This window comes from Arvicanthis niloticus, chromosome 3 (genome assembly GCF_011762505.2).
Source record: "Arvicanthis niloticus isolate mArvNil1 chromosome 3, mArvNil1.pat.X, whole genome shotgun sequence".
Lineage (NCBI taxonomy): Eukaryota > Metazoa > Chordata > Mammalia > Rodentia > Muridae > Arvicanthis > Arvicanthis niloticus.
Window position 1 is genome coordinate 136,459,390 of NC_047660.1, and position 14,159 is coordinate 136,473,548.

General features: G+C 38.6%; 1 protein-coding gene across 3 annotated transcripts; it reads right to left on the reverse strand.

Moving 5' to 3' along the window:
- Positions 1-302: 302 nt before the first annotated feature.
- Positions 303-9,991, reverse strand: LOC117706066 (protein-lysine methyltransferase METTL21E). Of its 3 annotated transcripts, none has more exons than XM_076931954.1 (5): positions 9,826-9,991; positions 9,087-9,141; positions 6,296-6,459; positions 5,481-5,598; positions 303-2,222 (listed from the first exon to the last, which is right to left on the reverse strand). In XM_076931954.1, exons 2-5 carry the CDS (start codon positions 9,133-9,135, stop codon positions 1,819-1,821), a joined length of 735 nt encoding a protein of 244 aa, XP_076788069.1. In that variant the 5' UTR covers positions 9,136-9,141; positions 9,826-9,991; the 3' UTR covers positions 303-1,818. The 3 variants fall into 3 exon arrangements, with proteins under 3 accessions (XP_076788069.1, XP_076788070.1, XP_034354786.1); XM_034498895.2 differs by having other exon boundaries at positions 304-2,222; positions 9,087-9,209; positions 9,826-9,990; XM_076931955.1 differs by lacking the exon at positions 9,087-9,141.
- Between the last annotated feature and the right edge of the window lie 4,168 nt (positions 9,992-14,159).

The following is a 14,159-nucleotide window of genomic DNA, read 5'->3' on the forward strand; positions in this document are numbered from 1 at the left end:
ACCCAAAGTTCTTATCATCATTTCCTTTTCTGTAAAACAAAAACACAATAATCTCAGGAATTCTTTTTATTTTGTTTTGTTTATATGTTTTGCTAGACAGGGGTTCTTTGCATAACCATGGCCGTTCCAAAACCTGATTTTTAGGTCATGCTGGCCTCAAACTCACCTGCCTCTGCCTCATACTCCACCAGAGTCCAATTTAATCTAAGGTATTATTTTTACTTTTTATTGGATATTTTATTTATTTACAATACAGATGTCATCCCCTTTCCCCATTTCCCCTCCCTAGAACCCCCTATCCCATCCCCCTCCTCCTTTATGCTTTTATACCACTTTAATTATATGCATGTATTAAAGTCAGTTCTAGGTTGAGGGTCTAGCAATACAATAGATGCAAATAGTCAAGAAACAAGCAAGACAATAAACACAAATAGTCAAAGAAAAAGCAAGGCATTAAACCCAATTATGTGAACATTCCCATGATCACTGTTTCTAAGGGCTTATCAGGATGATCAAAGTATCTGAGCCTACTTCCCTGTCATAGCCCAAGGTCATTTTTATATCTGAAGCCTACTTCCTTGTTCTAGCCTAATATTTAGGTTCCTGCCTGAGATTACTTCTTTGTTCTAGCCTGAGATTTAGATTCCTACCTGAAATTACTACTTTGTTCTAGCCTAATATCAGATTCCTACCTGAAGCCTACTTCCTTATTCTTGGCCCATGTCAGATTCTTGCCAAGTATCCCCAAAGACTCTCCACCTCTCACCAGCTTTTATTTCATTAACAAGACTGAGTCTGTCTTAGGTTGTTCTGACAAAAATGTCTTCCTTACCCATCATGAAATGTGCATTATCAAAAGCAATGCATTTCTGTCTTAGGTTGGTAAGGCTCTGTGCAGAATCTTACCCATCCTTGGCTTGCCAGCCTGTTAATTTAATAACTCTGTCTGGGGGGGGGGTCCATTTTCAAGTTCAAGCCATGTACTTGGCTGCCAACATGTTGATGTTGTTGAAGAAAAGCTTTAACACAATGGGCAGGAATAAGAGTATTCCCAGGACAAAAAGGGCTAGCATGATCAAGCTATATATGCCATTTTTGAAGCTTGACTAAAATAGAAATACTGACCAATCTGAGGTATACTGATCTCTTTCCATCCATACATTCTATCTATTAAAGAAAAATATTCTTGCCCAAAACCTCAGATGCACATATTTGGTTTATTCAGTAGTTATGCCAGAGGTCCAAACTGCCAAACAGAGATGGCAGCCCACCTCTAAGCTTGGACTGGTGGGAACCACAGACACCTAAAACTAACCATTACATCATATATCTGCCTTTTCAGATTTATTTGCACTATAGACACTTTCTGGATTTCTAAAGATATAATCATTTAAACCTACACTTAAAAGGATTAACAACATGGATGGGAATGGTAGTACATACATGTAGTGCTAACACTCAAGGAGGCTGAGGTAAGATTTCAAGTTCAAGGCCAATCTAAGCTATATTTTTCAAAAAGAAATACAATTAATAACATTCAGTTAGAAATATCATTATTGAAAATTGCCATTTTGCAATGAGAATAATGTGTTGCTGCTGAAAGTTTGTGTTACTATGTAATTAGAGGGCTGAGCAGGCAGACTTGGGAACAAATGATCTTAATCCTACACCTACTGTGTGTACGTAAAAATCCTTGCCTCCAACAAGGTCGGTTTAGAGTTACTTTTACTCTCATAATAGAGTGTGTGTTCTTTAAAGTAACTATTTACTAAAAAACTACCTTAGCATGCTCATGTCCTCATTCACAGTCACAATGCACTATGCACTCCTCCGATTTTTTTTCATAGCTTTGTACAACTTAATATTCAGGCTAGGAAAACTAGAAATTTCTTCCAGGTCAAACAGTTCCTTAAATTTATCTACAAACTTATTTTCTTTCTCCAGCCTGAATCTCATAGCCCAGAGTATAACAGTAGTTTCTCTGCAGAGGTGGTCAAAAGTCATGAGAAGCTCCTCCAGGAATGGATGGGCGTAGACAACATCTGCTGCCAGGATGTAGTCAAAGTTATTGGAAGACCTGGGAAAATTCCTGTCTAAATCTACTCCCCAGGATAATTCTTTGACCTGAGGCAAATGCTTGCATTTCATTTTGGTGTTTCTTGAAACATTATATTGCAGGTTTCCAAGTAATTCAGGTAAGTCTGTAGCAATCACACGAGCACCTGTGAAAAAGAGGTTTGTATGGAAGGTGAGCCTCCTGGAATATCAGTCAGGTTTCAACCTAATATGCACTCTGAGATTCTTCACAACTGCTAGAACCAAAGGAAAAAATGGGAGCACATACAGAAGGACAATGTTTTTCAGAATGGACTCCAAAACACTTCTGACCCTCTTTTTAAAAGAAGAATAAAATAGAATCCCGTGGTACTTCTGAATCTTGCTGAATGCCTGGGGTTTTGTCTAACTCATCATCATTCTCCATTTAGCTATTACAGAACAGGGGGGAAATGACCACAAGAAAAAGAATATCTCATGGCAATTATCCAAGGTCACTGCTGAAGCCCAACAGATACTTTTGAAAAGAGTCCTAATATTTTGCATGCTTTGAAACTTGGTGAATTGCATAGGGTAGCAAGAAACTTCCAGTACTATGCGAGCTAGTTTTCTGTCAACTTGACAGATGCTTCTACAAAACTGTACTGTGAGTAGGTTTCTGGGGACATTTTCTTGATTAAGGATTGGTGTAGGAAGACCTAGCCCACTGCAGATGGAGACACCCCCGAGAAAGTGGTCTTTAGTTGTATAAGAACGCAGGCTAAGCAAGCGCTGACTACCAAGTCAAAAAGTAGCACTCCTCCCTGGCCTCTTTATGAGTTCTTGTCTCAGTTTCCTGGCTTGAGTTCCAATCCTTGACTTAGTGATGAAATGTGACCTGAGAGCTGTAAATGAAATGACCCTTTTCCTCCCCCATTTGTTTTTGGTCATGGTGTTTCAGAAACCTAACTAGGACACATACCACAAAGAAGCTCCTGGAATACAATAGTGCAATTTAGAGGAGCAAATCTAGGTAGAAAAATGAGTCAGGACTTACAAGTAGACCACTCACAAAAAAAAAAAAAAAAAAAAAAAAAAAAAAAAAAAAAACAGTGGAATATGATAGTGGATTACTTGTAAATAACAGTTGCTACTATAGAAATCAATGTGAAGACATATGAAGGGATCAGTAATACAACAAAGTGGAATATTCCAATACTCTTTGTCTCTAGAGGTGATATTTCATTAGTCATCCTTCCACTAAGAGTTGCCTGCAGCACAGGACTTATTTTGGACAAGAAAATATGTTGGGCCTTGGACGAGGTAACTCCATTTAACCTGTGCCCATCAATCACGTAGGACACAGGTAGAGGTCTCCACCTCCAGAGATTTAAATATTAATGAGTTATCTAAAGGCTGGGGGTGTAGCTAATTAAGTTATCCCCGCCCCTTTTCTCCTCCCTATAAAAGTCCAGCTCCCCTGGCTTTTGGGGGGAAGCACATACCATCTACATCCATCCACCACACCATGAACAATAAAAGCTTTAGAAAACTCCACTGGTCGCCTGGTCTCACCGCCAGGTTCCCAGCCTTTGGAACCTCGAACAGCAGCCACTGCTGCCAACCCTCAGCATCTGTGTAAATGTGGGACCCTCCGCCAGTGGCGCGGACCGCGTGGGACCTCACCGCCGGACTCTGCCCCCCTCGAGATTTTTTTTCCCCACAAAAACACATCTGAAAAGAGAGGTCTGCATACATGTTGATATTAAGAAATGACTTGATTCTTCCAAAAGTTGATTTTTATTTTTTTATTTTTTTCCAATCCTCTAATAAACATGACCATCAAGAGTCAGAAAGCAAAAATTCTGAGCCTTTTATGTAGGACCAAAGAATTATAGGTAATGTTGGATATCCTGTGGTTGAACAGGAAGTGTTCATATAAGTAGAAAAGGGAATGAAAACCGTCTCAGTTCATCACATGAAAAAGTACTGTGACACGGATGGTTATGGCCAGTTTTACCTTGCCTCTATTCTAAGCATAAATCTTCCTACTAGGAGATATGCATGTGTACAGTCTTAAAGCCAAAGGTCCTAGATGCAGGACAGAATGCTTACAGGAAGAAGACAGAAGCAGTTTCTGAGGTGTGAGCAAAGAGCACTGGCCTTTTCAGGAAGGACCTTGGCAGCAGCTAATTTCTAGAAATTTGGTTCTTAAAGTGAATTTTGAACAGTAACAGAACCTAAAAATAACCTATAAATAAAGCTAGAATTGTGCAAAGCCATAGTAACATGCAGTACAAACCAGGATAAGGAATGAGAAGCCACAACTGAATAAGAAGTAAGGTCAGAATGAACCAGACCATTTACCAGGCACATGTTAGATACCTCTTCACATCAATTGCAATAATATTCTTGTGGAAATTAAAATGGAAGGGAAATGTAAAAGTCATTGATAGAATCCTAGAAATACTAACCTTCACATTTTAATGTAGATAAATCTAATTTTCAATAAATCTTTTTAAAATTCCAAGGTAAGAAATACATCTTGCCCACACTGTGTTGAAAGTACCAGCTACTGTATATGATGTCTTCATTTTTACAGACACAAACATTATCAATTTCCAGATACTGACCAAATGAGCCAAATGGCTTCCCAAAATAAAGACTCTGCTCCTAGAATAGGAGGGATTCAACAGATATTGAATAGAGTCCCTGACTCTAACCACACTATAGGAAACAGCATCCAGGCAGAGGTAATTTTTTATTTCAGTATTGGGTGGGATGTCAAGGGTCCTGTATTTTTTCAGTGATTAGAAAGTTCTAAATTACAAAACCTTAAATTCCTCTCAAGATTTTAAAGCCATAGCTTTGTACTTCTGAAGACCAGAGTAATTAAGATAGATTAGGGTAGTGAACTTCAGAGAAGGCAGCCAAATGAAAAGAACAACAAATATTGGGCTGAACCATGGAAGCCGTGCCGAAAGTTACTATTGCACATTCCATTGCAAAAGATGGTGGTGAGAGAACTGGAGGTCATGAATGAAAAACTGGAAATGTAAGAACAAATCCAAGGACAAACGTCTAAAAATCAAAGCAGAGCTATGAGCTTCGTGTGATTTCTACTATCCCTTCCCTATAACAGGTACATGTTCATGAAAGTGTAGGACTCCAAGACCCACAAAGGAATCTAGCAGGATGATCGAGTCTACCTAGGTTTTTAAGTTTACATTCCACAGGAAAATTTAAAATTACTTAAACAAAAAATTCTAGAAAGAAACCAGCAAAGAGACATTAACATTGGTAGAGTTTCTTGATGGGGTCTGTTTTAAACAATTAAAGAGTTACACATAAGCCCAGATCATAACACACTGAAAAGCAAAAGTAACTAATATTTGATTATTGGTTTGCTGACCAATTCTGTTAAAAAAAAAAACCTATCGACTTACCAAGTAAACTTGCCACAATGGAGACAAGCCCTGTCCCAGCTCCAATTTCAATCACATTTTTATCAACCATGTTATATTGTTTGGCATGTGTTTCCAGAAAATAGCATAGAACAAGGGCCTATAGAAATTGAGAGGAAAGGGCATTTAGCAAATAATAATAGTAAAAGTAAACCTTATTAAGTAAATATACCATAAATATTATGATCTGCATGTGTACACATATAGTTATAGGTAAATTTATGGATGTTCATATCATATCATCAGAAGTACATCCTCTGATGGGCTCAAAATTTTGACTGGCTAGAAAATGTTCTTGTTAAAAAAGAAAGACAGAAATGAGTAAAAATACAGCGTCTGGCTGTTTAAAATTGACCATCTTTAAACTTTAACAAATCTAGAGAATTGTAAGTAATGTGTGAGGTTACGGTGGGGGGCAGTGGTGGTCTGCCACCTATCATGAGATAACTGGTAAAGGAGTGGTACCCTTTAAGGGTATCCTGTTTATGAGTTGCATATAGATATTCTTTATGCTTGCTTAACTCAAACAGAGCCAATAAAATGGGAAATAAAAACATTTACTCCTCTCATTTCTCATAGTCATAAAAACTGAAGACATCTACATTTTTTTAGCCTACAAATGCTGATAAAGTCAAAAACAAATTTAATTGTTGGAAGCAAACTCCCAACACTAAATTTTAGTGTTGTCTAAGATCACAGACTAGGACCTTGCAACCTGTTTCCTTCTTCCAAGTAGAATATAACAATGAATGAAACTGGGAAATAATTGGGTAGAGCAAATACATAACAAATTATACCGATGGCCAAACAAATGCACCATAACAATCTTTGCCTTCAGTAATCTGAATCTCATGACCAGCAAAGTAAAAGCCTTCCCAAGAAACAGTCGTTATCAGAGTTGGAATAAAGCTTCTTGCCATGATCTCTGCGACCACCTGCTTGTCATCATTGTCTCTGGTCTCTGAAAGAAAAGGGGGAAAAGTCAGTGGTTTCATGATAAATGAAATAAGCCATGCCCACAAGGCAAACATCACATGCTTTTCCTCATGTGAGAAATCTAGATTTAAGGTTTAACCAAGATTTTCTGTAGACATACTTTAGGAAAGATCGGAGATACTAACTGCTTCCTTGACCTTTAGCTGAATTTCTCCTCGAGCTTCCTGGATTACTCCTTATAAATATCACAGTACTTTGACAAATCACCTAAGGTACCAGCGTTCAGTAGATGTTAGAGTACACCAAATCTAAAAGTTCCTGTATCTACAATGTGGAAAATTTAAAATACAAAGAGCTAGTATCAAACAATCCAGTACATTTAAAATACATTTTATCTATGACAGGAAGAACACCATTCAGCAAAAACCAAAGTATTTATGAATTGTCTTTTACTTAACACTATTTTCACTAACATAAGGTATGTTTAAGATTGGTGTTGTGCATGCTTGTGGCCACAGCACTCAACGTGTATAGATAGATGGTTAATTAATTTAAGGTATATCTAGGGTAGAACATAAGTAGAAACCCTGAGACAAAAACAATAGATGTCACCACCACCAATGACAAAAAAATAAAACAATAAAACAATTTTCCATATGCAACAGACCATTCAAGCACTGAATGGCTAACATTTGTCTTACAACAAATATCTAGAATGAAGTCAAGTATGCCTTGTGATTCTGGAAATAAAGTAACAGTATTGAGGGAGAAAAAGGATCCTGCATCAAACCATTTGTGACTTTCTTTGACCTGTTCTTCAGTTGACACATTGACAGGTCTTCCCACCCTCCAGCCATCTCCCTCTACTCTCACACTCCTTACTTCTGTTTCTTTATTGATCCCTCACAACTATTCATCCCATGTAAATCCCTTTTATGACTAATTCTATTTTGGCATTACTTCTGGAAAAACCTAAATAGACACAGGCAGTGAGTACAATGCCAAGTAAGCACCTAAAGCAACATGTTTGGGAATTGTGGTGTACTGGGATCATGGAACATTAGGTGGGGATATGGAGTCTGCTCCACTCCTGAACATTTCAGGAGCTCTCATCTTGCACCACTCTACTGCCTGTACAAGCAGCTCCTGGGACTGTGGTGTGTACTTAGAATAGTTAAGATAAATGAAGCATTAGAGAACTTAGATTACAGTGTAGCACTAGACATCCACCGGGAGGCATTTTTAGTTCTTACCCTAGTCCTAGTTTCAATCTGAATATCTGTGGCATCTTAAAATTCTCAAATCTTCCTACAAGTACTGAAATATGAGGACTGATCTTTGGTCTTACTCCATCTTTTCCAAGCCCAAGATATTACATGTAAAAAGACAGGACAGATAAACATCCTTCAATACTTGAGAACCCAGTGTTCCTCTACTTGGTAGAAGCCTTGCTAACAAAATTTCATCTGGCTTGGCTGCAGCAACACACACTTCATCCCCTCAGTATTCTACATCTGAACATACTTTTACATTTTTAATTGGCCACATAAATGATTATGAGGTGTGTTTGCTCCTGTAATAAGATATTTTCATACTTGTTCTTACTCAAACTCATCTTGATATACTTCCACTTCTGCTGTAATTTGTCAGATGAACATGTACACATTTAAAACCAAAAATTGATACTAATGGCAATGAAAATTCTAAAATTCTATTCATAAACCACACAGAAATTACATCTGCATTCAAATTATCTGAAGAGCTGAGCTCTCTATGATATCACAATTCACACTTTTAGGTTTGCAAAGCATTGACCTTTAAACCAGGTAGGCAGCAAGCCCTGGGCTTGCATCCAACTCTGTCTTCCTGCAAGATAGGCTCACTTAGGAGAGAAGCCATCTGTGAAACCTGGTGTGGCCATTAAAAAAATAGGTATATGGGTACTTGAAAACATCTACAGTAAGTATAGATAAGAGGGGCAGGAAGAAAATAGAAGATAATTTTATATGTACTAAAACTAATCCACAAAAGTTAGCAATTTTTATCTCGATGAAGCTCACTATATGCAATAACCGATGCAAAGCTATATTTTATATGCAAGACTGTAAAAATGGTGGGCCAGTTGCAAATACTCAAGTTTCAATTCTTAAATCTAGAAGCCAAATTATGTCATATATTTTTGCCTTTAATCAACAGTCAAAAAGTCAATAAGTACATGTTGGAGATATGTTGTAGCCTAAATTCATCTTTCATCCAAACATCATTAAAATATACAGTTTTTATATAGAACTGTTTTGCTCTCTCATTCAAATTTTTAAAAAATAATCACAATAATTTATTTGGTGTATTGCATTTGTTTTTAAATGTTCATATTTGGAGATCAAAGAAAACCTCTAAAATCTTCTTAAGTCTTCCATAGATTAATTTATTTATTATTGTCATCCAAAATTACACCTAATGTATCATCAGGACCAATGATGTTTGACATTATTCATTGAGTTAGTAAACACAAGTCAAAATACAATATGCAATTAATAAGCCCTGTTCCCTTTAAGGCATTGATGAAGACTGCAAAAGAAAGGGTTTTATAGTCTATTAATGGTTTGTCTAGCCACAATTGTTCAAATCACAAGAAGAAACAAACTTATTTACCTTTGTGGGTCTCTTTGTGAGTAACATTGTGAGTTACTGTGTTGTCCATCAAATGCTGCATTAATGAATAGCAATATGTTGATATTTTCTTGATTGTGTGTTGAACAATAAGCAAATAATACACTAAAATACCAAATGCCAATAGTTAATTCAAAATGTGCAGTAAGTGGAACTATTTTTACCTAAGAGTTTAGCTTCGTATGTAGCTGAGAAAATTATAATAAAATATTACCAAGTTAGAATGTCAACTAACTTACCCACCAGAGGGTGGTTTAGGTTCCTTCTGCCTTTATGAGTCCACAGCACCCAGGCAAAGGTTTACAGCAAGCTCAAGTACTGTACACCACTACTCAGTTAGAGTAGGTAACTGGAATTAGCTTAAATAAACTGTTAGTCTCTTAAAACAACAATTAGCTGTTTCTACTTCTCAATTTGACTTCACAAGACAACTCTTCTACTTCCATAATAATATAAAACTTTCTTCCAAAGATCTCGTGTACTTTTCCCCAAAACCAAATGTTCTTTGTAGTATGCCTCTGTAAGTTAGAAACCAAGCTATTTCCCTACAGTTTATATACTATAAAAATTAAAGTTACATAATATCATCAAAGTCATAAAGCTAAAAGAATAGCAAGACATTTCCCTCCAAGTTTTCCATTTCTCCTATCAAAGGAAGCAGTCTTTATTATACCTGTCTTCCTAGAGATGAGTATTTGGTCAATGTTAAGGCTGGACATACCTAAAAGTGTTAGCTGAGTTTATAGAAGGTGAAAAAGTATCCACAGCTTGTGATTTGCTGCTGAAGCTTCTGGTAGTGCTTGCAAGGTTCACCCCCCAGAGCTCGTATTCACTACTGTATACCCTGGCAACAAATCCAAGCAGAAAGGATTAGTCTGACAGCTGCAGTCTCTCTGCCTCTGATTGCACAACAGTGACATTGCGAAGCCTGAAGCAAAGACTGAAGAACAGTAAGAATGTTCCATGACTGTCTTGGGAACACAGCTAGAGCTTGTAAATATACAACACTCCTGCAGAGAGAACAGAGGCTACTTAGACGAAGCAAACTCAGCTTTCTATTCTGATGCCAAGAGTTATTTTAAGACTCTGTGGCTATGGCATTCTATGAAATTCTAAACACCGTGTAGTTTTCATATCATCTGTATGGGTGTAAACACAGTTTTTAGAATCAAAAAACTACACCAGTATGTGTGTAGCATTATTCTGAACCCAAGAATCAAATAACCACAATTCTTCCTCACTGGGGCTGAGACAGACTAGAATATGGTTCACTGAGCATCTACATGCCAGCATGTAGGCATACATCTCAGGGAACATATAAATTCCCTTTCTCTGATAATACCAGCCTTAATGTTGCAGGAGGAATCAAAGCCAAGCAAGACTGCACACTCAGAAATGTGAGTACAACTTCAAGAAATACTTTTATACCATGACATACACAGAGCTGACCTGAGATCTAGGCATCATGAAGTCAACTTTTCACTATTCATATCAGTAACTGCTTATGACTCGGGGCTATTTACCTGATATATTTCTTACCTTTTCTCATTTACAAAGCAGGATTATAAAAATCACATAAAATGTACTTGGGAAATAAATGTTATAGGTAAAACATTCCTGAAATCCCAAAACCATGCAGAATTTATACTGCTATGTACAGGCAGTTAATTTTTGTCAGAGGACACCCTCCACTTTTGACTATTTAAAACAAAAATGAATAATGACCTGATAAATAAAAATTATATACCTCTTTCAAGGAATTATCTGAAAGATCCAAAAATCCCCAATGCTAGATTTACAAGATGAAGAACTCCCAAGTCAATTAACCAACATGACAATAATAATTTGTTACACTGAAGAGTACATGAAGACTTATGCCTCTCTGGCTGTGCCTTACAGAAGGCTTCTGTATTTATTAGGAAAGCAAATGTTAAACACATACACAGGTACACACACATACATACATGTGCACACACTTCTGCTTCATGATATCACAGCTCTTTCAAAGCAGCCAAAAATTCTAGGGATTTCTGATTCCTGGTTGCTACAGTTTGGATGTGTGATGTTCCTGCTTGGTTGATGTCCCTGGGATGCCTGCTCTTGTCTGAGGGAAGGCAGAGTACAGGTAGAGAGACTGGAGGGAAGCAAGAGAGGGGAAACTTCAACAAGGATGCAATTTATGAGAGAATAATAAAAATTGAAAGAAAAGGAGGGAAAGAAAGGAAAGAAGAGGAGAGGAGAGGAGGGGAGAGGGGAGAGGAGAGGAGGGGAGGGGAGAGGAGGGGAGGGGAAGGGGAGAGGAGGGGAGAGGGGAGAGGAGGGGAGAGGGGAGAGGGGAGAGGGGAGAGGAGGGGAGAGAGGAGGAGAGGGGAGAGGAGGGGAGAGAGGAGGAGAGGGGAGAGGAGGGGAGGGGGGGGAAGGGGAGAGGGGGGAAGGGGAGAGGGGGGAAGGGGAGAGGGGGGAGGGGGGAGGGGAGGGGGAAGGGGAGGGGGAGGGGGAGGGGGAGGGGGAGGGGAGAAGAGGGGAGAGGGGGAGGGGAGGGGGGAGGGGGAGGGGGAGGGGAGGGGGAGGGGGAGGGGGAGGGGAGAAGAGGGGAGAGGGGAGGGGGGAGGGGAGAAGAGGGGAGAGGGGAGAAGAGGGGAGAGGGGAGAGGGGAGAGGAGGGGAAAGAGGAGGAGAGGGGAGAGGGGAGAGGGGAGGGGGGAGAGGGGAGAGAAGAGAAGAGAAGGGGAGAGGGGAGAAGGGGAGAGAAGAGAAGAGAAGAGAAGAGAAGAGAAGAGAAGAGAAGAGAAGAGAAGAGAAGAGAAGAGAAGAGAAGAGAAGAGAAGAGAAGAGAAGAGAAATGATGGGTCGCCATTGGAGAGGAAGCAGGTTGGTGAGGTGGAAAGTTTAACTGCAGCTTTCTCACTAGCCCAGATGTGAGTAAACCTTTAGCACCAGGCCCACCCCACCATGATAGACTCTATCTCCTCAAAATCTAAATTAAAACAAATCCTTTCTGGAACTAGAGAGATGGCTCAGCAATTAACAGCTGCTACTGGTCTTTTAGATGACCAGGGTTTAGTTCCAGTACCCATATGCTAGCTCATAACCAACTGTATCTCCAGTTCCAGTGCCCTCTATGGCCCCTTTGGCTTCAGAATTCATTCGGTATGAATAAAGTCACCAAGTCAAACATACATACCAATAAATAGTTCCTCCCACTTCCTTTAAACATTTTACCATAGCAATAAAAAAAAATTAACTCCTACTTGGTTGAAATAAAAAATATGAGCCAGAGAAAGGACAACACACAAGTATCCCAGACACGTTACAGGACTAGGGAGACAAAAGAATAATATTTAGGGCTGGGAACATGACCAGGAACTACTGAATATCTGGGATTCTGGAAAGAATGGGTGGCTACAGGAGCCCTCAGTGCTGAAGTTACACTTAGAATTTGCTGACTAAACTGTTCTGAGAATGCAGCTTATTACCACAACAAAAGGAGATGAAATGGAAAACTGAGAAGAGAGAAACACTCAGGCTTCTGATAGGTTCTACTGAAAGCCACTTTCTAAGCATGAGAAGAAAACAAACGAAGCTGAAATGTTACTTTATAAAACATATTGTTTCTGGAATTTCCAACCCCAAGAAGCCCATATTAAAAAAAAACATATAATCTAGTTGTTATAATTATAAGCTATAAGCTTAGACTGAGCAGATCTAACACTATTAACTTATTCCTCAACTACAGGACCCCTTTCTACTTGTGGTTTCTCCTGGCCATGTGGTTCTGGTCCATCATGGCTTCTTCCTCCTCTTCTTCAGTCCTCTCTACTTCTCTCATCCTCTTCTGCCTCTCTACTTGACCCCACTCTCAAACCTCCAGTCCCAGCTTTCCCCTCCCCTGCCCAATCACAGGCTCTGACCTTTATTGACCAGTTAAAATGGGGAGACGGTTCACCTGAAATCATCTGATATGTGATGGACCATTCCTCAGGGACAACCTCTCTTGAGGAAGCAAAATGTAAACAACAGCAGGACAACCCACATTTCCCCCTTTTTGTTTAATGAGAAAGGTTCCTTCTCTTATAGTAACAAATAATATATAGTAGGAACTATGTTGATGCAATTATAAAAATATTAAGTATGGATTACACTTATAACATTAGTCCATTATACCTGACAATCAAAAAAAGTCTCTTATCACCTATCCTAACTAAACGAGTTTACAATTCCATACCTCAATCACGTTTGATTTTAGCTTGTATTACCATCTAAAATCCATCCTTTCACATCTAGAACATATTCTTTAATGTTAAACAACATAAATTCAATTGTGAGACCAAAACTAATATTCAACCCCATCGGATATCTGAAAAGGAGTTAAGCATGACCCGAATATGCAAGAAGTACAAAGACACAACTCCCAAAACCCATAAATCACCAGACACAGCTGACTTCCTGGACAGTACCCTATATTCCTTCTAACATCGGAGCACCTATCTTCAGCCTTCTGGCCCAGAACTATCTGACAGACCTTAAGTGAAGCAGGAATTATGAAGAACTAGTTTACCCCTTAGCAATTGACTATCCTGTCTCTGTCTTTTTTAGGACAGTATTTTGTTTGTAGATGAAATTGGGGCATTTCCTGCCCAGCGCCTAGCTCTGCCTGAAGGTAGTGATGCTCAGTATGTTCTTTGAAGTGGAATGCAGGGAGGGTAATGTCAGGGTCAGACATGTCTCTTATTCAGAAGATCTTTTAATAATGAAATAATATTAAATGACATATTCTGTGGATTTCTGATGCTTATTAAGAATATCTATAAATACATAGCATTGTCAAACATTGATTATCCTTAGCTAGTCACTGTTTAAATAATCTTTAAAATATTTGTTGTAAGTAATTAAATTAGAATCTAATATGACCATAACTTTCACCATCTGACTAGTAACTTGCATTATTTAATCATTGTAAACAGTTTGTAATACCAGCTATTAAAAGGAGTAGGTCTAAGCTTTATATTCTTAAATGAGTTGCATAGGCACAATGCCTATCTAAGAGAAACAATAT